The sequence below is a fragment of the Polypterus senegalus genome, chromosome 4 (assembly GCF_016835505.1).
Source record: "Polypterus senegalus isolate Bchr_013 chromosome 4, ASM1683550v1, whole genome shotgun sequence".
In the NCBI taxonomy this organism is placed as follows: Eukaryota; Metazoa; Chordata; class Cladistia; order Polypteriformes; family Polypteridae; genus Polypterus; species Polypterus senegalus.
The window spans coordinates 129818293-129842036 of NC_053157.1; the positions used below are offsets into that span (position 1 = coordinate 129818293).

The 23744-nt window shown below is 34.8% G+C and overlaps 1 protein-coding gene across 3 annotated transcripts in view; it reads left to right on the forward strand.

Moving 5' to 3' along the window:
• pcdh7b (protocadherin 7b) overlaps positions 1-22299 on the forward strand; it is a 471284-nt gene extending 448985 nt beyond the window's left edge. For 2 of the 3 annotated variants that reach the window (XM_039751263.1, XM_039751264.1), the window contains exon 3: positions 16742-22299. In XM_039751263.1, coding sequence (XP_039607197.1) covers positions 16742-17121 — 380 coding nt within the window. In that variant the 3' untranslated portion in view covers positions 17122-22299. The remainder of the gene's footprint in view (positions 1-16741) is intronic. The other variant, XM_039751269.1, reaches the window with a different exon arrangement.
• The last annotated feature ends 1445 nt before the right edge of the window (positions 22300-23744 follow it).

The following is a 23744-nucleotide window of genomic DNA, read 5'->3' on the forward strand; positions in this document are numbered from 1 at the left end:
AGGTAGAAAATAACTACATAAAATGATAGGCGATATATAAAATGAAGATGTATGGATACAGTACATGAGCTGTATATATCTGCATTCAAAATAAATTCCTTCAGGGATTAATGCCATGTACCAAATACCAAAAAAATATTAAATATACTCGCATAATGACGATGTTTTTAATTTCCAGGCATAACATATAATTTAGGTTTTCCACTACTAACGGTTCTTAATAACTTATGCCATTGGACACTAAAATAACAGCAACGTTTCAGCCGTGGAATGGCCAAATGAGGAGGCAGCTTGATGGATGAGGTCTCCAGGACTCAAAAATATCCAAATCTTATTATGTGATATTATCTACAGTTAAATTCTGCTCCGTGCTTCTAAAATCTTTATTATTATGCTGTATTAAGGATTTGTTCTGTTCTGTGTATTGTATTGTATTGACCCCCTTCTTTTGACACCCACTGCACGCCCTGGAAAGGGGTCTCTCTTTGAACTGTCTTTCCCAAGGTTTCTTCCATTTTCCCTACAAGGTTTTTTGGGAGTTTTTCCTTGTCTTCTCAGAGAGTCAAGGCTGGGGGGCTGTCAAAAGGAAGGGCCTGTTAAAGCCCATTGCGGCACTTCCTGTGTGATTTTGGGCTATACAAAAATAAACTGTAAAATAAAAATTGAGAAGGAATATTTTACTGATTCATATGGTACCCAGAACAGTATAGGCAAATGATACCAAGGCTCCAAAATAAAAACTGAAGTTTTCTCTTGTGTATCGAAAAAGATGTAATAGAGGAGGTGTAGCCCATTAATTAATATGAATAATTTACAAAGAAATATGCATTATATTTCTCATGTTTGAAAAAAAAGCACACGGTTAACAAATGTGTGGATGTGTAATAAATGCATCTTTAACAGGAATGGTGAGCTTCATATTTAGGGGTGAAAGATTTTATCCATGTACAATAAACATGTTCTCATTATGTTTTGAAGGAATTATCTACTTGTCTATTTATTCTGTCCAAGCAAATAATTAAATAAACTCCAAATAATCATAATTGTAAATATTAATGAGAACAGAAATTGGGTTATGATGTCTAAAACAGATTAGATTTTGGAAACTTGAATGCTCAGTGAGTTCATTTATAAACTAGGCCTACTCTGCTTTATAAAAATAAAAGAGGAAAGCCTACATGGTCCCCAGGCTTCAATTAGTTTCTCAAAACAGGCAACACTATTAAAGTTTCATGCAGTTTTGAATACTTGGTAATAGTGACATTCAAAGCATATTTTATACACTGTATACAGATTTTTATTGGTGGAAGAATAGTAAATAGGAACAAGTCACAATACAGGCTGCTTACAGTGAATGAATAAGTCAGCATTTTTAATAGATAGATAGATAGATAGTAAATCTGCACCTTGTTAGAGTGAACTGAGGTCCTGAATTATGTTCATTAAACAGTATATAAAATAACATTAGAAAACATTATTAAACATTAGATTGATGTAACATCACTTGTAATATAAATATTGTGACGTGCTTGTTCAATTTGTTGTTTCATTTTTGTAATTTCGGAATAGTTCCAAGTCAAGTCCGTTCAGCTTAGTGTGTGAAACAGTGGCTGAAGGATTTAATTATAGCCAGGGTGTTAATCAGATACTCGTTAGGGGCGACGCACTCAAAGTTCTAGTACTTTATTGCCTTTCTAGTGATTTTGAATTTGTCTCTTTTTTTTTCATTTTTATTTTCTAACGATTTTTAAACTGAAACTCCATCAAAATAAATAAAATCGATGTTTAAAACTTGGCAGAGTAAACGCCGTTCATCCGGCTGTCTATTGCATTTTGTTTTTCCAAACATCAAGGTTTCACATGAAATTTATCAACGCACATCCCAAGTTATTTTATTATAAAAGTTTTGACTTCTGCTACATGATGGAACATATTGCAATGTAAATAGTTGCACAGTTATGTTGTTGAGTTCAGGTTAAACCATTATTTATTTGAAATGTAACTTGTCACTAAAGGGAAGAAGAGAATAATACGTAAACATGTGCAGCATGCTGCCACAGTGGTATAGCTGCTGCCTTGTAAGGAGACCAGCGCTGGGTGTTCTCTACATAGAGTTTGTATGTTCTTCTCCTTGTCCACATGGGTTTCCCCCAGGTGCTCTTGCTTCCACTCACAGTCCAAAGACGTGCAAGTTAGATGAATTGGTGTTGATAAACTGACCCTAAAGTGGGTGTGTGTCTGCCCAATGATGGAGTGGCACCCAGTCCATGTGTTGTTCCTTCCTTGCACCATTTGATTGCTGGGATAGGTTTCAGCTGCCCTGTAACCCTGCCAGGGGCAGGTTAGTTTTGAATATGGATGGATGGTTTGCATGATGTTAGCAAATCTGCTGAGAAGAGTTTCTACTTTTGTTAGCTCTAAAGGGTGTGAGAAACACTCCTGTTTATATGCCATTTAAACCAACTTTGAAAGTAGCTGTGTGAAATTCTCATTATTTATGTTATCTGTACAGTTTTCCACAACCCTGCATTGGATAAGTGGGTTTAGGTATTGCATTCACCATTTGCTAGAACAGTCAAGCTGTTTACAGAGTAAGGTCATTTGTAGGTTTGCTGTAATGTGATGTTTGCTTTTCAAAAACCCCACGACTTGCACAGCAAATTACTGCATATGTCATTGGAAAGCTGACAATCTGTTTTTTTAGGCAGTTAAAACATTTTCCTTTACAGTTTTTAGGTTGAAGCGCATACATTTTATCCAGTTGAGTTTGCTTTGTTGTGCTTGTACAAATATCTCTTAAATATCACAGCCCTGCAGTAAATGCACAATAGCTTACATTCAAAGCTGTTAGATTTCCAAAAGGTGAATGCAGACCAGAGTGATTTTAGCATTTAGTGTGAAGGCATTGTTTCTCATCCAATGTAGTGTACATAATCCTACTAATACTACTATATCCAATAAGCCAAAAAGTTAGCTTTTTTTATTTCCAATTCCCAAAATATTCCTAGTCCTTAACTTACAATTTGAGGTGAAGATCACTGTAGAAGTGAAACCTTCTTAGATTTATTTAGCTTTTTTCTAAACAATAGTATAAAGCATATTTATAAACACGAAGACAATGTATTTCTAACAGAATACATTTCAAATATGATTCAGTTTTACTATGCCATTTCACATTTTTTCTAATGTAAGATCTCTTATGGTTATGATGACCTGCATGTAGTTACCATATCTGTCACATCCAGGACTGCAGTGGTTTAATCTTAGGCCTGGAGTGAATAGACTGCATACTTTTATTCATACTCTTTAAACAATCTATTAAATATCATGATATTTACCTGCAGAATATTTTTGTGCAGTTTTATTAATTTTCATTCCTTCAAGCCTCTAGTCAATGGTATTCTTGTATACAGATATGGGTATTTCAATAAATTTTGAATGTAACAATTAAAAAACATGTAAGTGCCTATTTAAGGAACCAAATATATTATAATACAGACAAAATGGAAATAAGAAAACTTTAATATCTTATACATGGAAAGTAAACTGATCATTTATGTTTTGGCTACCAATGAGAGAGGAAATTAAACACAACAGAGAATTTATGGGATTGTAGCTGTGGCACAACAAAAGGTTGCCAACTCAGTTACCAGTACTGATTCACTACATCATCTTGAACTGAACTTGCTGATGCTAATAGCTCTACCCAAGCAAATTAAGTTTACTCTATCTTGAAACTGGGTTGGGTTGACGATACAAATCACTGTGGTGCCAACTTAGGTTGTTATTGTAATAAGTATTACACATTGAGAATCGTTTTGAGTAAGGAAAGTCACTTTTTTATATTCGTTTTCCTATAAAGAGGATTGTATGCTGTCAAAATGCATATGATGTGCACCACACCAAATAGATGTTGTTCACTTTTGTCACATTCATTTGGGTTATACACTCCAGGATTTACATAAAACACATCTGTTATACTATATTGTGAATTGGCGATATTTTCTTCTGCCATGTGCATTTGCTCTGCCCTACCCCACAGTGCATGTCTGTGCCATCAGAGTCCTCTTATATGTTCATCTTAATTTTAGTTAGTGGAGACTCTCTCTCTCTCTTATTTTTTAATTATTATTATACTTATATTTGTGTGTGTGTATAAATCTACAGTATTATATATTTATATACACACACATTTAATTAGATTATTTAATTTTTGTCCATCTTTATTTATTTAAAATTTTGCTGGCCAACTCCCCAATTTAGAATATGCTAGTAAAATCTATACTAATTATTTTGTTTTTGCATGTTATTTAACTGTCTCATATAAAAATAAGCAAAATGTGGTGTTGCAATGTGAATAGATGATACAGGTAATTGTAAAGAACACAATTTTTTTTTCGTTTTCATATTTACACTGTTACTCATAAAGTAAGCAAAACTTTAATCAGATTTCCTATATCCAGTTGCAATTTCCAAATGCAGTAATTAAATATCAGCTAAAGAAACAATCAAAAATGGCAATTGGATATGGTCTGGTCTATGATGAAATCCAATTGGGCAAAGCATTACTAAGATTAAATATTTATCTTTTATAACATATAAAGTATCATTGATTTCAAATTGCAATAAATATTTCAGCAAAGATGTTTACATTAAAAATGTCATAAAAATTGTCTGTTAGATTTGAAGTTATAAAATCTTTGATTCTGTAACTTTACTACTGATAAAAAGATTTTGATTATTTTCTGTTGGATATATACAGTAAGTATGATATAAGTACAGCCATAGTGTGCTCATGTTATCAACCTGCATTCGACCTTCACCCACCCTCCACTGGACACTCAACTGTTCTCTTCATATGGCCATGCTGGAGTAGTGTTAGTAATAATAATAACTAATGGACGCCTGCCATAGCATACGGCGGTGTAAGAATAGGAACAGAAAACGGTTAGAAATGAATTCAGAAATCAAGAAGAAGGAAATACTTCTTGAAAGACGTAGTTGTGAATAGGTGTTTTGCTGGAGACGACAGATAATGAGCCGAAAGATCTAATCTAGAAAGAGCTTGAATTTCAGCTTCACCACCATAAACTGTAGATGTCGCCATGTATCGATAGTACTCGTGACTTGTTGTGATAACTCGACTTGCGTTGGAAAGAATAACAGGAAGAACATCTCCAAATTTGTCCCAATGTGATGCAACAAAATCTACAGTACTGTACTGTCCTATGTTGTAGTGAGAGTGCATTGCCTTCGTCAACCATTTGTGTCAAGAAATAACCCACTGATAGGAACAGGCAGTTGCCGTATCCTGGAATATAGATGATGTTGTACAAAAACCCGTCAACAGGGAAGATACTGTCGTTCATTTTATAACAAAGGCTTAGGAAACAACCGTCGCAGTATAATAAAAATAGCAAGGAGCGAAACCAATGGCAATGGTCGAGAGAGTACCTTCCTGTAGCAGGCTATGGAAAAGACTCCCAGGCACAGACATGGCCGAAGTTAAAGTTCACACGGTCAGGCTAGATATAGGGTGGTGACGTGACACCAATGGAGTCATGAGAGAGGAGCGGGGAACACGGTAGTCCGAAGGAGGAATAGGACTTGAGAAAAGTGGAGTGGGGGTGTATGGGAGGCCGCAGGCAGCGTAGGGAAGGGTTTAAAAGAGGACGAATAGGAATCGAGAAATGCAGTGTGGGCTGCATGTGGGCAGGACCAGGTTTGAAGTGGAAGCAGGATGAACCAGAAGAGAAATATATATAAGAGATAATAATAATATTTTTATTTATATAGCACCTTAAATGTAAAGGCCTGGTGTTGATGCCTCAGCAGAACTTGCTAGGGCAATTTGTGTGGCTGAAAAGGTCACCAAAAAAAAGAATAATCTGACCATTACAGTGCAATGCTCTATTAGAAAGGTGAAAGCATAGTTATAACTAGCAGAAATGGTGATATGCAGAATGGTCCAAATATCTGGGACAAAGAAAAAAATCCAGAAGTGAAGTTGAATGAAAAAGCAAAGGTCAAAATCAAACGAAATCAGATATTAGAAACATTAGAAACACCAACTAGTGTTGACTCAATGACAGATTGCCTGTTAAAGTGAACATTCTGCATGTATCCGCTGACAAGACCAGTAAAACTAGCCTCTGGAAATGGCAGAGTAAATGCTGTCACTAAGCGGGAAGGCAAGAGGCAGGGCAGAAGGTGTGTTGCAGTTACATATTTTCTCTCATCAATGAAGCTAATTCTTTCATTTGCAGAAAAAAGAAAATTCAAAAGCCATATCTAGAGAATGGTAGGACAGTAATACGAATGTGCAATATGAAATTATGATATTAAATACATATAATTAAATTTCTAGTATTTATAAATATGTTAAAACATTATTACACAGAAAACACATAGTTCTAATCAACATAAATGGGTTTGGAAATGGGTATGGAAATGAATGAAATAATTATGTAGTAACATATAGCATGAAGCCTTGACTAGTGAATAAAGAAGCAAACAACTACATTTGTAGAGATAAATATACAGCAAACGGAACACAACAGTCCTGTTAGATAGATAGATAGATAGATAGATAGATAGATAGATAGATAGATAGATAGATAGATAGATAGATAGATAGATAGAACTTTATACAGATTGATATATAAATGTTTGGGGAAAAGGGAATTGATATAAAACATGTACTATGTACAAGAACAAATATTCAGAGCTTAAAATCCTACAGCATAACTACATAAAAACACCAGGCATTTTAAACAACTAATTACTTGCAAAGGTATTTCTGAGGACAATTTTTTTTATGTCTATGCAGGGCTGGTACCAGAATTTCACTGAATGCTGCCAGGAGTCTCATGTAACACTGAATTGGAATAAATACGTTTGATATAAGATGGAGGCTCACACTAGGGTTAACTTAATTTGAGACAGGCATTCATACTGAGCTACAGAAATATATTTTAAGGCCATAGTTATTAAGAATACATAGCAAAAAGAAATTTGGATAAAAGTATAATTTTAGAGGAAAGGACTGCAAATTGGTTAGGAAAAATCAAGTCTTTCAAAATTTTGTGAAATTGTATAGAACCCAGCATGACACACTGGTTTTAATTTAAGTATGTCTTAGTTAGATATCCAATTAGAGTCTGTATATAAAAGTATCTTGTGAAAGTTTTTTATGAAAGATTAACTGGCACAGGTTCGTTGTAGCATAGTAGAATCTTGTAATAGGGCTACAAAAAAGATTGATTCAATTACATAATGATGGATGTAACATTTTATCAAAAGAGATTTATCGATAGGTTAATTTAATGAAGTATGTAACTTGCGTCAGTAAAATGATTGACAACAGAATGTTTACCTATTCATGTACCAAATTACATTCACTTCTTCAACTGTATTTCCCTAGTGGACCTGAATAAGCAGTGTTAGCATTGGGAGCAAGCCACAAACTAGTCCTGGATGAGACCAATACATATTTAATGGAATTAAATTAAACAGAAAATGTGCCTTCTAGGATCCTACTTGGCTAGATAGCTTACCTAATTTTTACAAGGGAGACTCAAAAAGTAAAGGGAACTTGCCCTTTAAAACTGGTAACTGTGAGTAGATAAATATAACAGTTATATCACTTCTCCACATGTTCTCCTTGTAGGGTGATGCACTTGTTGTATCGTTCCACTAACTTCTTCGTTACTTGGGAGATGAAGCTTTTTGACTGCTCCCGAAGTCTTCACGGGTTCTTTACCCTCATCATCAGAGGTGCACCGGCAACAGCGTAGATCCTCTTTAAGTGTACCAAAATGTGATGTTCGCATGGTGCTAGATTAAAGCTGTAAGGGGATTGTGAGCTGCAAAGGGACATGTGTTGTAGTTGAGCAGCAAGACTGTTTTCAGTCGCAACCTCCATGCTCTGTTGCTTATCCATGTCACTAAGCATGTTTGGGTGCCCATCATGCACAAATGTTATGGTACCCCAAGTCATTATGCACTAAGGTATGTGCAGATCCATAGCTGACATTCAAATGTCCAGCAACAGCGGACAATTTAATCTGTTGGTTTTCTCTGATGAAAGCATTCGCCATTCACGTGTAGGCTTGTATGCGCGATGTTGATGATCGACCAGATCGTGCTTTATCGGTTATACTTGTTCTTTCTGTTTTAAACCTTTATACACATTCTTAATTTTTTTGTTGAGTCATGCTGTTTTCACTTCCATACTGAGCCAATATCCTTTGGTGAATTTCAGCAGATTTCACTCCCTCTGCACAAAGAAATCTCACAATGCCATGCTGTTCAACAATGGTGCAATCCTGCAGCGCAGCATCCATGTTCATTTGACCTTAGCTTCAACTAAACTAATGGCAGAGCGCTGCACTGTGCATGTTCGAACTGTCAATAAGCCACCGCAAATGTGTTGTATTACATCAGCTTCTATACCTTGCAGTTACTACATAATTTTCAAATTGCCTTTACTTTTTGAGTTACCCTTGTACATAGCAGTATGTTTTTGTTTCTTTATAGCAAACACCAGGTTAAAAGGTTATGCTACAGAATAAGTCATTTGTTTGCGTCTAACTCAATCTGTGTTTTTTTTTTTTTTTCACTGGATGGTTGTAGTGTATTATATATGTTTTGGTTATTTTTATATTGTAAGTATGGAGTGCTAGGCCAGACTATTATGTAAGATAGTTAAATGGTGTGATTAGGAGGAATTTATTATTAGGTTTATTATCTGATTTACAGTTAATATATGAAAATGAAGAGTCATCCAAATTTAGGCAAATATGATCATCTTCACTACTTTAGCATACTATGTACAAACCCCCTGCAAATGGGTGTTTTTGACACAGTGTTCTGGAAGGCAATCTAAAAATATAAAATGTGATTTTGGTAGATTCCTTATTAAACTGTCATAGGTTATTGCAAGAGTGAATATAATTTTGTTTTGTGCTCACATTATGTTTTGTGAAGTTTATAGATTTTCCCTGCTTATAAAGCAATTTCAGTACTTCTAAGATAGTATTTTTGGATCCATAATACATTATTGTTTCAGCTTGATATCTTCAGGGAGAAGGGTTGAATCTGGGCTTAGTTTAATGAGCAGGAAAGGTTTTATTTTTTCCATAGTATGTAGAATTCCCAGGCTACAGTGATTTAAGAATTGATGGGCTGACAAATGTCAGTATTTCTGTTATTCATCATAGATAAAGTCACTGTGGGTGTTTAAGCTAAGGGTGAATTTTTAAAGTCCTTAAAAGTTACTGTGTTCAGAGTAAAGGACAAGGGAAGAGGCTGATTTAAAATAAAGCCAGCATAAGCTGGCTACTTCTGAAGTATATGAAGTGTAATTCTACGCTTAAGCTGTTTACATTATTAATTTAGTTGTGCCAAACTGAAGAATATAATTTCATTTGAAAACCTAGGAAAAAAGTTGTGAAATAATTAGAATATGGCATAATATTAATTCTGCAGGCGTTATGTTAATCTTGATGATAGCATAAGAGACTGTAAATGTTATCCTGTAGGAATTGTTTGAACAGTACCCTATTAAACCTTATAATTATTTAGCTTTCCAGTCTTGATGCTGCTTAATTGAAAATAAAAATAATTGTTTCCTGAATAGACGAAGAAGAAACATCCATCCATATATTCATCCTCAAAGTCCCTACAATTCCAATTTAAATGTCAGGGGAGCCAGAGTCTATCCCAGTGGCATTGGGTACAAGGCATTAACCAACCCTGGATGGGAAGGCTGAACAATATATTACAAATATGAACAATATGTTACAAATAAGTAGTTAACAAGTATGTGAATAATTATTGTTGGCCAGTTATATCTACAATTTGAAAAAAAATGTAACTTCATTAGAGTTTCAGATACAGATGGCACAAAGAAAAATTCGGCATGGAACAGAATGCTACCACATCAAAGACACAATACAATGCAAGACAACTTATTTTTTGTATTGTTCTTCAGTGAGTGCAGGCGCAGAGCACTGTGAACAATTCTCAGTTCAAATAGAAGTGTAGATTATACTAATTACTAAATATGGAACTGGTACTGGTTTTAAAACACACGGAAAACAAGGCAGACACTGCTTAAACAAAAAATCAAAGCCAACAATATCCACCAGTACGAGGAGTTAAGCAAAAATTAAACTAAAATGTGAAAACAGGGAAAACATGCAAACTCTACACAGGCACAGAGCTAAACAAAGATCAAATAGAGGACTTCATGTGGATATTGAAACAGCAGCATTGAGGTGGCACTGTATTCCATTTTCAGTGTCTTGGGATCAAATTAGGCACTATCTGTGTGGAGTCCGCATGTTTTCCCCATGTCTTAGAAATGTTTTCTGTTAATACTCCCATTTCCTTTCACATCCTAAAGACCTACATGTCTAGTTAACTGTCATATCTGAATTTGGTCCGGTGTGTGTGTGACTGGGTTCTGAAATGAATTGGTGACTCATCTTAGTGCTGCCAAGGTAAGATTTGGACTCCTGTAGCCTTCAGTTAAGTGGGTTTAAGAAAATGCAGATTTAAAAAATATTTTTTTCAACTAATTTATGCACAAATATACCTCTTAATGTAATTATTGTTTGCATGTCACACAATAAGTTAGATGGATAGACACTTTATTAATCCCCAAGGGGAAATTCACATACTCCAGCAGCATACTGATAAAAACAACAGTAATTAAATAAAAATGCAGTACAGTTTAAAAAATGTAAGGTGGAGAGTGCAAGGCAGGTATAACAGTAAATAACATTGTATAATAATGTTAACGTTTACCCCCCGGGTGGAATTGAAGAGTCGCATAGTGTGGGGGAGGAACGATCTCCTCAGTCTGTCAGTGGAGCAGGACGGTGACAGCAGTCTGTCGCTGAAGCTGCTCCTCTGTCTGGAGATGACACTGTTCAGTGGATTCAGTGGATTCTCCATGATTGACAGGAGCCTACTCAGCACCCATCACTCCGCCACAGATGTCAAACTGCCCAGCTGGGTGGCACAGTAACACTGTGGTTAGGTCTACTTTTTTTTTTCTTTTCAGGAAGAGCAAGGCTAAGTTGGCTCCATTCTTCAGTCAGGGAATAAATGTTGATGTGGTTCAGATATATACCCACGGTGCATCTGAATGTAAATGTTTCTTGGGCTGAACACAGAAAAGAACAGGGTAGACGGTTTGTCAGAGGAGTTTCAGATGCTTTAGAGTAGATGGAATATTTCTGTTCTACCTGTGGTTTATACAATTGTTCTTTACACAGTGGAGAACAAAAGAAGCCAGCACACCTAAATTCACGTACACTCGCTGGAGGCACTAGCAGAGAGAATGATATGAGATAAGTGCCTGATTATCTTTATCAATGCCTTGCAACCCTTATGCATGTCTCCCTTTTCCACTTGTGGAGGACCATCAGGATACGACTGATTTTGCCATGTTGCTCCAGGGACCCCTAATGGAAGTGTTTCTTTCCCACTGCCATTAGTCAAACATGTTGTAACATCTGGAGTATTTGTTTTTGCTATTTTAATTTGATTATGGGCATGAATTATTATTTCTTAATGTTTTATGATGAGAGCATTCTGTGTAGATTTAGCGTTTTGGAAGTGAGAGCATTGTAATGTCCTCTAGGGATCAACAAAGTATGTACAATACCTCTCTTTACAGCCATGCTCTGACCCATTGATTGTGTAGTTTGTCAGTTTGCCTTTTGTCTCGATGGGATTGTTTTTTTTTATTTGGGTTCTACAGATTTTCTTCAGCATGTCTTGGGCTCAAAGCTACAGTATCCTTTATGAGCCTGCACTTGATGAGGCAGGGACAGAAAATGAATGGACATATGGACTTTTACTGAATTCATAGTAATCTTCAAAATGCCAAGTATTAAAATAATAATGTTTTCATATATTCTCTATGTACTGATTGTAAATATAAATTTTTTCACAATGTATCATTTTCTTCCCAGAAATGTATATTTTTAAATAGACAGCATGACATATTTATCTGGAGGTTACACGTAAAATGAAGCTCAAGTAACCTGAAATAAAGTGACTGAAAATAGCAATAGAGCATTACAATTCTCTGTAACCTAAGGCTATTCTCTCAATACACCAAGAACACTATTCTGAGCTTAGTGCACTAACAAGCAGCAGAAGACATGGGGGGTCAAAAAAATGTGCATCGTTTTTAAAGGGTGATGTTTTCAATGAAAGTGATCTTCTGAATGTGAATAAAGGAAAATTGACCTTGATGGGCAAGAACAAGTTTTTATTAATGTGTATTTCTCTGGAAAAAATATAAAGAGTGCAGGTTTAGAGAAACCATGACATAGGCGTACAGAATCCTAGTTTTTGATTAGGTGATGGCAGCTGATGGAATAGGGCAATAGTAGTGCAACTATAGTTTTTAAGATATTGTAAGAAAAATAAATTATATGTGGATTTTTAGGGATTACTAAAATCTTTTAAGGCAATGCATCAGTTATATATTCATTATTTCCATAATTTCATAAAGGAATCTGTTTATATCACCCATAACAGCAGTAGTGACACACACTAGATCATCATTGTTAAACAACCTTGCAATTTTTAGAACCCAAGAGTGGCAAAATTAATGAAAGTTTTTTAGTACCTAATTGCCACAGTGTTGTGACTTTTCATGCCATTGACATGGCTTTATGCATTTTTTTTAAACACTGTTTGTTCTGTTCTACAAAAGCAAGTTGACATAATATGTAAGAATTAAAAAATAATTTTCAAAAATGCTGTTCTGAATACATTAATATAGCAGGGATTTTTTCTTAGACATTTAGTATAGCAGAGATTTTTTTCTTAGTGCAGCACTACCTCTTGTTCATTAAGAGAAATTTTATTTTTATTATTGTATATTTTTTTTGGTGATGATCCAACTGTTAACCACTGGGTGGTGCCAGGATTCCAGACTGAAAACTGCTTGGTTCTGCCCTTTCTTGTTAGCTCCCTCAGGGTCCACACTTTGTTGCAGTTCTATGATGGATGTCAATTTAAAAATTAGATTGTACTGAATTAACTGATGAGATCTTAGGGAAGAAAACACAGGCAGATGTTTAGGATGCAGAAGCATGTTAAGGACTTGTGCATTACTTTCATTTTAAGGTGGAACAATAGTTTCATGAGAAAACTGCATAATGTGCAATTTGCAACAGATTTAAGATTATTCTTAAGCAACACTGACTACAGACATACAGCTGTGGCATGATATATATGAACACTACAGTGTTGTCAAATAAAGTTTATAATTAATAACATAACACATTATGAAATCTCTTTTTATTTATAACTTAATATTCAGTAGAAAACTGAGCTGTATGGTTCTTGCATATATTCTGAAAAATTATAACATAAAATAAAACTTACTGTACATTTTCATAAAGTCATGTTCAGGTTCAAGTTAATTAAGATTTGACTTTAATCATTACTACCATATGGCTTACTACTAATCAGTCACATCCATTAAAACCACTTGCCTAATATTGTGTAGGTACCCTGCATGCCACTAAAATTGCTCTGACCCATCAAGGCATGAACTCCACTAGACCTCTGAAGGTGTCCTCTGGTACTGAGATGTTAGCAGCAGATCGTTTAAGCCTCTATGGATTGGACTTGTTTTTCCAGCACATTCCACAGATGCTCAATTGGACTGAGATATGGGGAATTTGGAGGGCAAGTCAACAACTTGAACTCATTGGCATGTTCCTCAAACCATTCCTGAATTACTTTTGTAGAGTGGCAGGGCACATTGTCCTGTTGAAAGAGACCACTGCCATCAGGGAATATCGTTGCCAGGAAGTGGTCTGCACCAATCTTTAGGTAGGTGATACATGCCAAAGTAAAACCACATGAATGCAAGGACACACGGTTTCCCAGCAGATCATTGCCTAGAACATCACACTGCCTCCACTGGCTTGCCTTCGTCTTATAGTGCATCCTGTTGCCATCTCTTCCCCAGATAAAGGACATATGCACACCTGGCTCACCCGCATGATCTAAAAGAAAATGTGATTTATTAGACCAGGCCTCTTTCTTCCACTGCTCCATGGTCCAGTTCTGACTACAGGTCAGCAATCAGCTAGCTTTTAACATTCATCCTACCTGTATCTTGGTGTATTTAACATGCAGTCACTTAATTTATGTTAATAACAGATAATTTAGAATCCCTTATAGCAATAAGCCTCACTTTTTCCATAATGGGCACACAACCGTATGCCAGATGCATAGGATATGGATTTTCAAATGATTAACCAAAACATGTCTTGCAGAAGATAAACATGAATTGATTGTACAGTATAGAAAAATTGCAGTGTAGCACAAAATCAGAGCCAGTAGGGACTAAGTTGTTGTAACAAAACAACCAGCCCTCTAACTTGTCATCATGACATCTAAACAGCCACAGAGATAAGAACTTATTTGACTTTATGGAAAAATCATTTTTCCTACAGTGTCAGCCTCCTTTCTTTTTACACATGTTCATTTTGTTAATTCTCAATTCTAATTCTGTGTGATATGAGTGAATATGGGTATGTCAGTGAATGTGCCCTGCAAGTGTTGCCATTCTTAGATGAATATAGTGGATGCAGAAAATATAAGAGAGCTCCAACCTGCTAATTAGCAATGAGTACAAAGATGACATTAGAAAGGACATATGAATAGTTTATTTCACGTTCTTTTCACCACTGTACTTCTCATCAAGTAGACAGAAAGAAAAGAAGTAGTCCCTAAAAATACATTGAACCTGAATATCTCTTGAAAATGAAAATGCATATAATGGAGTAATCACAATTTGCAAGTAAGATTTGAAATCTGATAGCTAACTTGATCATTATTATCAGATAGATGGTGTAAAAGAATACAGACAATAAAGTGAAATGTTTGAGGATCCTCCCCATATACTTTAAAAACAAAAGGTTGGTTTAGGTTGGTCTTTACAGACATGAGCTCAGAACAGAACTGAGGAAAAAAAAAATGGCTGTCATACATATTTGGTAGATTGGGAGTGGTGTAATGGGAGAATGGTATTCTGGGAATCGGAAATGACACCAGAAGGAGGTGAGATCTTGAATACTGGAAGAGGAAGTGATGTTGGCTGTCTTCTGAGGAGCAGATGTGGCTTTAGGTTGAGGGTCTACAAGGAAACAGGAGAAAGAGTTAGAGGGCAGTGCCAGCCCCAGGTCTGGCGGGAACTTATTTGAGCCCATAAACTGACCCCCATGCGCACATGTATGACAATGGAAAATAATTAAGACATATTGATTATTTTTCAGTAAATAAATACTCTACATTTGAGAGGAGTTCTGTAGTTCATAGAATGTAGTGGACCCTACTTCAAGTAATAACCATAGTGCCTTCTGTGTGGAGAATTTTAAGTTCTTTCCATGTACACTGGATTTCTTCATTCAGTTTCAACATTAAAAGTTTGTCTATGAGTTTGACCAATGAGTGGCACCAATAGTATATCTGCAGACTTCCTATGGCCCACGTGAGAAAAAAAAAATGAAAAATGCATGAATGAATGTGAGAATCAAATTGGTTACAAGGAATTGTGACATAACAGTAACAAAGTCTGATTGTTCATTTTTTTAGGTAATTCAAACTGACGTAAGTGCATTTTCAATGCTTACAAGGATTGTCCCAAAAAATGTTCCTGCAATTTTCTATGATAAACATTTTCACTCTCATTACATCCAATATTTTTCTCCTGTTCCAAGGCTGAGGGGGAAAGCTTTTTGTCTCATATCTTTAGGAAGATGAAACTTGAATTAATCACTTTGAATCATAGACAAAAAGACTGCCGTGTATAAGTTTCAGCAAAACAAAAAAGATGGCTGTTGCTAAATTCATTCCTGTAGCTGAGTTTATACATTTGGTAAAGGATCCCAATTCACATGCATGTACGTACTTATATCTCATTGCATCATTAAGCAAAGTTTGTGTTTCAACCAATCAGATGGCAGAAAAGCATCCGTCAAAACAGCTGGAGAATTTTTAGGACTGCATTTGTGTATTCTCACAGCATAAGTTAATAAGAAAACATTTACAGTCTCTGTTATGCTATGAAAACAGTACAAGAGTCAGAGATTATTGTGGAATAAAGGAATCTTTTTGCTGATATGTCTTCAGATTATGATGATGAAAATTATAGCATGCATAGTGCACCGTGCCCTGAATTTTCATCAGAGTTTGAGTCTGTTACAGCAATGGCAATTATATCTGAATACACAGGTCTTAGGCACATGACTATGGGGTACACAGTTCACATAGGAAAATACTGTGATTTTGACAACAGTGTTATTGCCCCAGAAAATGTAATATGTGCAACTAAAGTGGTCTTTTCAATTTGTGATTTTATTTACAGCAGCATTTTTCATATTATTAAAAAATACTATATAGCATCAAGTTAGGTATTCCCCTTTTTATAAAAATGTGTTGCTCATTCAAGCATCACATACAATTTGAACTGTAAATATTCTTCTCATTTGTCGCAAGCAAATTTTGAATTTAGTATTTGAATATTTTTACTTATATTATGGGAAAATGCTTTATTTATCAAATGGCATTGTATATTTTTTAAGATGGCTATGATACCTTTCTGGAGCATTATTTAAAGGTTTATCAGCCTGAAATTGCATTGAGCTTTGCTGTATCACTCAACACAGGCATTTTCTTCTTTTTATTTTCCCCGCAGATTCAAGGCCACTGCCAGACGTCGCCATGACAGGAAAATGTACGAGGGAATGTGATGAGTACGGTCACTCTGACTCCTGCTGGATGCCTGTGCGAACATCCCCTGAAAGGCGACAGAAGAATCCGCCAAAGCTCTCCACTTTTATGCCTACAACTGAACAAGGCAGCCAGGAAAAACTTGCCAATGGAGACCCTCCTCTGATGGGCGATCGCAACAGAAACCTCCTAAATAAAAAGATGGCGTCATCTTATGAGACCTTCAGTGCAGCTAGCTTTGGCAAAAATGAGGATTCAAACCCTGAAGACATCCCCCTTACACAAACGGGAGACTACAAACCATCCCCTGTCAGCACTCTAACCAGAAGAGAAGTTTATCTGTAAGATGCAAAATATGTCATAATGCTGAAATTTTAGAAATGGATAAACATGACTAACCATGTAGAATAAGTTCAAACATTAGCAGAGAGAGGGAGCTACTGATGAGACAAGGCTCAAAATTTGGAATTTTCTGCTGAAAAGCCAGGCTTTCAAATATGTACCGCCTGATTATTTTGTACAAAGTAGAATTCATTTCATGACTTGCATGCCTAATGTCCATGACAGAGCTTATTGTAAACTAAAGACTGACTATCAGTCTGTCGAAATGATCGATTAATACAGAGTACAGATTTTACAAAAGTGTGAGCCAACAAGGTTTTTTTTTTTTTTTCTTTCTTTTCCCCCCCAATGTTAGCTAGTTGGATGTCAGTGGCAGGACCATAACCCCTATTGATGAGAATCAAAAGTAAAGGAGAATGATTGGCAAAGAAGAAAAAATGCATACATACCAACATATTCATTAATACAGTTTTACATTTTATAAGACATCTACAAAAAACACAGCTTTAATGTAACTGCCGAAAGCATAATATTTGAAAACAAATTACCCCTTGATAATTTTGTCATTTGTAACGAGACCATGGCACTGGTCTTTCTTATGAAGCCTTTAAACTGCAGGACATTAAAGAAGTATTGCATTCAACACTGTCTCTACACACACAAACCCGTGTATTTATACATATGAACTTTGGAAGGGAACTGGATCATATGCAAAAAAAAAAAAAATTGCAAGATTATGAGCCAATTCCAATCAATATTTGCCAGTTCTCGCTAATTAAAAAAATGAAATCATGTACATATCAGTTGACTCTTCAGGCATAAACGGCTGACATGATTCTAATTGGACTCCCTATGGGAACTTTTTTTTTTTAACATTTATGACATAAATAAAAAAATGCCTCATCAGTCTCATCAAGGTAAGATGATAAAGAATATACTGTTTTTTAATAGCTGCATGAAGATTAATCTAGAAGATGGATGAACACAACTGTAATGTGAACACTCTTTGTGAGCACATTCACAAGATTCACAGAGGAAATCCATTGTACTTTCAAATGTTTTGTTCATATATACTGTATGAGCTGGGATGAAGTTTACAGACTTGGAATTTTCATCCTATAAGCATGTAGAAGTGCATATGTGCTGGGAATACACAAACAGAATGGCTGGCTTAAGCCCTGCATTACCATTTTATCTAGGCAACAGTGAAAAAAGCAAAAAAAAAAAAAACTAAGGAAAAAAGAAAAATAAAAACAGTAGAATAACATCAGAGCTCTGGGCTACTCCACTACAAAAGGAATGTAATACTGTACATTTTGTCGAAAGGGGATGATCAAAATCCTCCTATTGTGTTGCAGCAAAAGAGAAAGGGACAGGGAACATAATGCTTTATATACATAATTTCAAACCTAGTAAAGGAAACACCATAAAAAAAAAAAACCAAAGTTATGGAAATAAACTGGCATGAAGGTATAACTTAATGTTTCTCCGTTAACATTTAGAGGAAAAAAATAGCTTTTTTGGTAGTTTATTGCTTTAAATACATGCAAACATGTAAGTATACAGTAATGCATTAAGTACAGTTTTCTTGATCAGTAAAATCCAGACTTCTTGCATTTTTATTTCAGTTTTTAATGCCAACATGTTGTGCCCCTTGCTCTGTTCCAGTCCATTAAACTCTGTTACATTAGTACCTACTGTCTTTTCAGTTTGAAATTGATATTGTAAATGGGCACAAGCTCCTCTAGCGAGTTAAAAAAAAAATGTCTCAGAATAAATAAGAACTCAATATTTTATGTGACTCTACTGTACATCAAAATATGGACAGAATACAAAAAAAAAATCCCACCTCTAAATAATCCTGTGTTCCAAAGCTGTTTACAGCAGAACAGCATTCTGTTATCTGTAAGTACTTGTTGTTAAGAAAAGTGCTTCTAATTGCTTACGAACTGTATACATAGATATGTATTTTTATTGCACGTTTAAAGGGAATTTACTTCACTTACTGCAAAAGAAAACATTTCTAAGAAAAGGATCAAGATATTTTTCTTTATGTGAAAACATGATGTCCATCCTGTTGCTTGCTTTTATTTGTTATATTTTTCAACGAACATTTGTCAGATAGTCTGTTATAGGGTACCAGTTTAAAAAGAGGATGAATATTTCCTTATCTCTATTGCCATCAAAGCAAGTGAACATGTTTTAGGAAATCCAGAACTGTTTAAATGTGACACCGTTCCTCTAATCTGAAGTGATCATTAATGATAACTTTGTCACGAAAAGATGTTGACTGTCTGGCTTTCTCGGTACATTACAATTAAGTTGCAATTTTGAACTGGCATGGCATAACCTTCTTTTGTTGTCTGTTTTTTTATTTTTTTTTTTATTTTTTAATTTACTTGTATGCTTATTCTGGTGCCACTTTGTATATTTAGAGTGCTTATGTAAAATAGAGTGAATGCAAAATATGCAATTGTGCCTTTTTATACCTATTGGTATGATTTAATGTTGGTTGGGAACTGGACAACTTAGGGGTAATTTTTCATATTTTGTTTGGGTCTGTATTTAACTACATTACACTAATACTAAGTCATTTAGGGAAAGAGGTTTGTCATAAACTGGTGTTTAGTCACTCAGAAAAAAGATCAGTCAAACTTCTTTTCCATTACAGAAACACTGAGGGATATGCTGCAAATTAGGCTAAACCAGGAATTTTTCAAATCTGAATGGACTTTTTATTAATTATTTATAAAACTTATGCAATTAATTTCATCTTTTAAATAAATGTTCATTTTCGGTTATTATTAGGTATTATTCACAACAATCGTCGGTTTCCAAAAAAGTGTTTGGATTTGATTGAAATTACGATGTAACAGTCCAACACGGATCATATTATGGAGACAATGCATACATGTGCAAAAAGACTTTTGACTGGTCAGATATGTGATTTTCTTCAATTATTTATCATAGCTTAGAAAAGTGGGATGGGAGCTAATAAACGGTTCTAAAGGAATGCTGGCTGAAGGATTACCTCAGGAATTTTAAACACCATGATCCATTTTCATGTGGCTTCTGTTATTAACGGGAAAGTTAGGACATGCTGTCTTAGGCAGTGTGGGGTTTTTAGGGATGGTGGGGTGGGGCTAATAATCCAAATGCTATTTTTTTGCCTCTGGTAGAATACAACACAATGGAGCTTCAGTTAAATGGGTTTACAGATTCATGACACACTTTGCTTTAGTATAACAGACACACTCCTCCTTTTGCATGCACCAGCAGAGGAAGCCATTGAACTAATATATATATACCATCTTCAAACATGATTTGCTTCAGTTCTCTAGGAAGCCATTTTATCAAGGATTGGCAACTCTTTTACATTAGCACTAATTGCAGTCAGACCGGAACTGGAAATGGTTTATAATGAAAGGCATTTACAGAACACAATTTGAAATCCTGTAAGGTGGTAATTATAATTGTGAGTAATAAAACACTTTCTGAGAAAAATGGGTTATGTGCAAGAGAATATATAAAATTTGTATTTTTTTTTACATAAATGTTTTCAATTATATATAAAAATTCTTATATGATAAAAGAAAGGGGTCATCAAAGAGTACATTTGCAATGCCTTAAAATAAACCATTGCTCTTTAAAAGTTTAATTTAAAAGCAGAGGCATACTTAAAATAATCAGAATAATTGAAAGGAAAGTAACAAGTGGAAGTTATGACAGCTAATTTGATTAATTTACTTTGAAAGATTACTTTGTATACTTCAAGATGTGGAAAATGTGAAGCTTTAAAGGTCTCATAATTGCATTCAAAAGTGGTACCTGCCTAGAAACAGATCAATATGAAAGTCTTCAGAAAATTGGTGGATATGTGTATTTAAAACAAGAACAAGAGATTTATCACGCCCCCATTCCACTCCAGCATAAGGCCGTCTGTGAAGAATGTGGAGTGTAAAGTGTAAAAATCAGCTCTGATGTACTTATTCTGAAATGTTCCTCTGATTGTATTTTCTTTTAGTTATGGGCTGTACATTAATTGTCTGATCATCTGCAGACAGATTAAGACAGTAAATATAATTAACAAAATTGCACAGAGTACCTGAGTGCAATCATTTTATTTGCGCTTTCTGGGAAAGCTAGGAGTAAAATATGAGACGTATGAACAGTGAGCTTGCAGTTTCCTGTCCAGCCTAAAATGATGATTAAAGACGAGTCTACAGAATGCAGTTTTTACTTTGCTACAGACAGTGTTGCTGCACATGTCAGACCTTAAACAGAATTTGGAAGAATGGACAAAACTGTACCATCCGTCTTCAATAAATTTAGATGTCTTATTATTAAGGGGGGCATGTTTTGTATCATATTGTTGGTACACTAAATTAAACCAATTGTGAAGAAATGGCAGAAAATTAATCTGCTAGCAAGAATACAGCATACATGTAAGTAGGGCATCCATAAGATTATAAGAAAAAGGTGTTAAACACAGAAGTAACTCATCCTGTTGGAATATTCATTTCTTTCTGGGAAAAGTTTTACATGGGAGAGAAATGAGGGGAAAAAAGCTTTCATTTGATTGTTTTTTTATATGCTGTAAAAACTGGGTGTATGCTGTCAAGAAATATCAGGATGAGACATTTAATAAAAAAAAAAAGTAAAACAAATGTAGAAATATCACACGGCAGAGCTCAATATAAAACAAAATTTCTGTCAGCATTGGGGTCTCTTGGGGGAAGAAAATGATAATTAGAGGCCTTTTTAAAAATTTACCTTTAAAAAATTCTTGCTGAGTTCAAAGATTAATTCTTCCACTTTGGTGCTTGACAATGAGTTTCTCAAATGATGCTGTTCTTTCGTTCTGTCTGGGGTACATTTTCAGCCGGCTTTTCCTGAATTTAAGCACTCACAATCAGTATGATGAGATCTGTTTGTAATATTAATCATAAACTATTGTTCTGCGACTTGGATGTTGATATTGAAGCAAGGAACAATTTATCATCGTTTATTATGAGTCACTATGCACGCAGCTATGCTGAACATTGCAAAATGTATTGAACGCAAGTCCACTTCTATTTATGAAATATTTACATAATTTAATTTGCTTTTGTATAGTTTTCTGTAAATAAATTGCTTGTCATTTTTGTCTCTGCAAATTAAAATATAACATGTAAAAACAAGTCACTTTTGTCTTAAAAATCTTATATTTTTCAGTGAACACTTCATTCTACAGTGTGTTACAGTTTTAAAGCTTAACAAATGATGCCTTAATTCTACTTTTTACTATTATTTTGTAATGCAGCATAATTACAGTGAAATAGCAAGATCTCATCATTTTTATTTTATTACAAAAAACAATGTTTGATATCATTTATTCCAGTAGGGGAGGTTGGCATGGTCATTAATAAAAATAAATGAAAGGTACTGTAAATTAGCAAAACATCCTACACAAATCATCCTATCAAAACATGTCTGTCCATTTTTTTTATATCCCTCATCCCACGCATCATCATTCACAATGGGAGCAAAAAAGGTAAACTTATGGTATTTTTATCAAACCATTCTTTTCTTTTCAAAATCAGCAGAATTTTGGTTTCAAACTGGTTTCATACTTCTTTTTACTGTATAGTATGCTCAAACCAGATGAAAACTCTTAACGTAAACTGATCAAAACCCATCTATGATGCAGCTTTTGTGGAGTCTCTAGTGAGAGGTCTATGATTAAAGTGCGGATTTTTAAAAATCATTCACTTACACTCTTGGAAGGCTTTACAAAAAGGCCAAAGCCTCTTGGGTCTCCAAAATCATGATGCTAAAAGTCTGCATAAAAATGTATGTATTAAACGTGACATAAAAGGCTTAGCTAAATGAATCCTAAAAATATTTTAATGAATCCTAAATATATTTTGAAGTATTCTAGAGAAATGTATATGTAATTGTTGTATAATACTTTACAGTAGTTTAGCTCCCAAATGCATAAGGTTCTAATGATGTCTCTTATCTGATTAGGCATAAATGAATGTGGATATGTGCATGAATGTGCCCTGTGATGGACCTGCCCTGGAGAAAGGAAAATATACTACACCCTAGTGACATACATGGCACTAGATTTGTCTTATCAATAGTATATAAAATTTATGAGAATCTAGAGCCTATTGTTGTAGCATGAGATCCATTTTTTGATCAGATCATTAACTCTACAGTGGTGCACTTCTTCTAAAATTTCCTTTGTACAATAAGAACAATCCAGTAGAACAGAAAATCCTAAAAGAGAAATAATTTTCGCCTTCTGTAACTTCCTTTGTAATTTTTTTTACCTCACCAAACCTAATCCCAAGTATTAATTTCAAGCTGGCATACCTTTCACAAGCACTTTTGCACATTTTTTTTTATTCTGTATTCTTCATTTCATTATTGATGTATTTAAACTGCCTTGGATTTTGGCATGTTTATTGGTATTTTACAATTTACTGGCCTTAACAAAATCTATTCCATTATAGTGGATTTTAAAAATGGATTGATGCAAAGTATGTTCCTTTTATAAATGTATGTCATATTTGCTTCCTTAGCCTATGCAAGCTGTACTTTTATTTTCCAGCTATAATAGGTATCACAAGACCATCCAG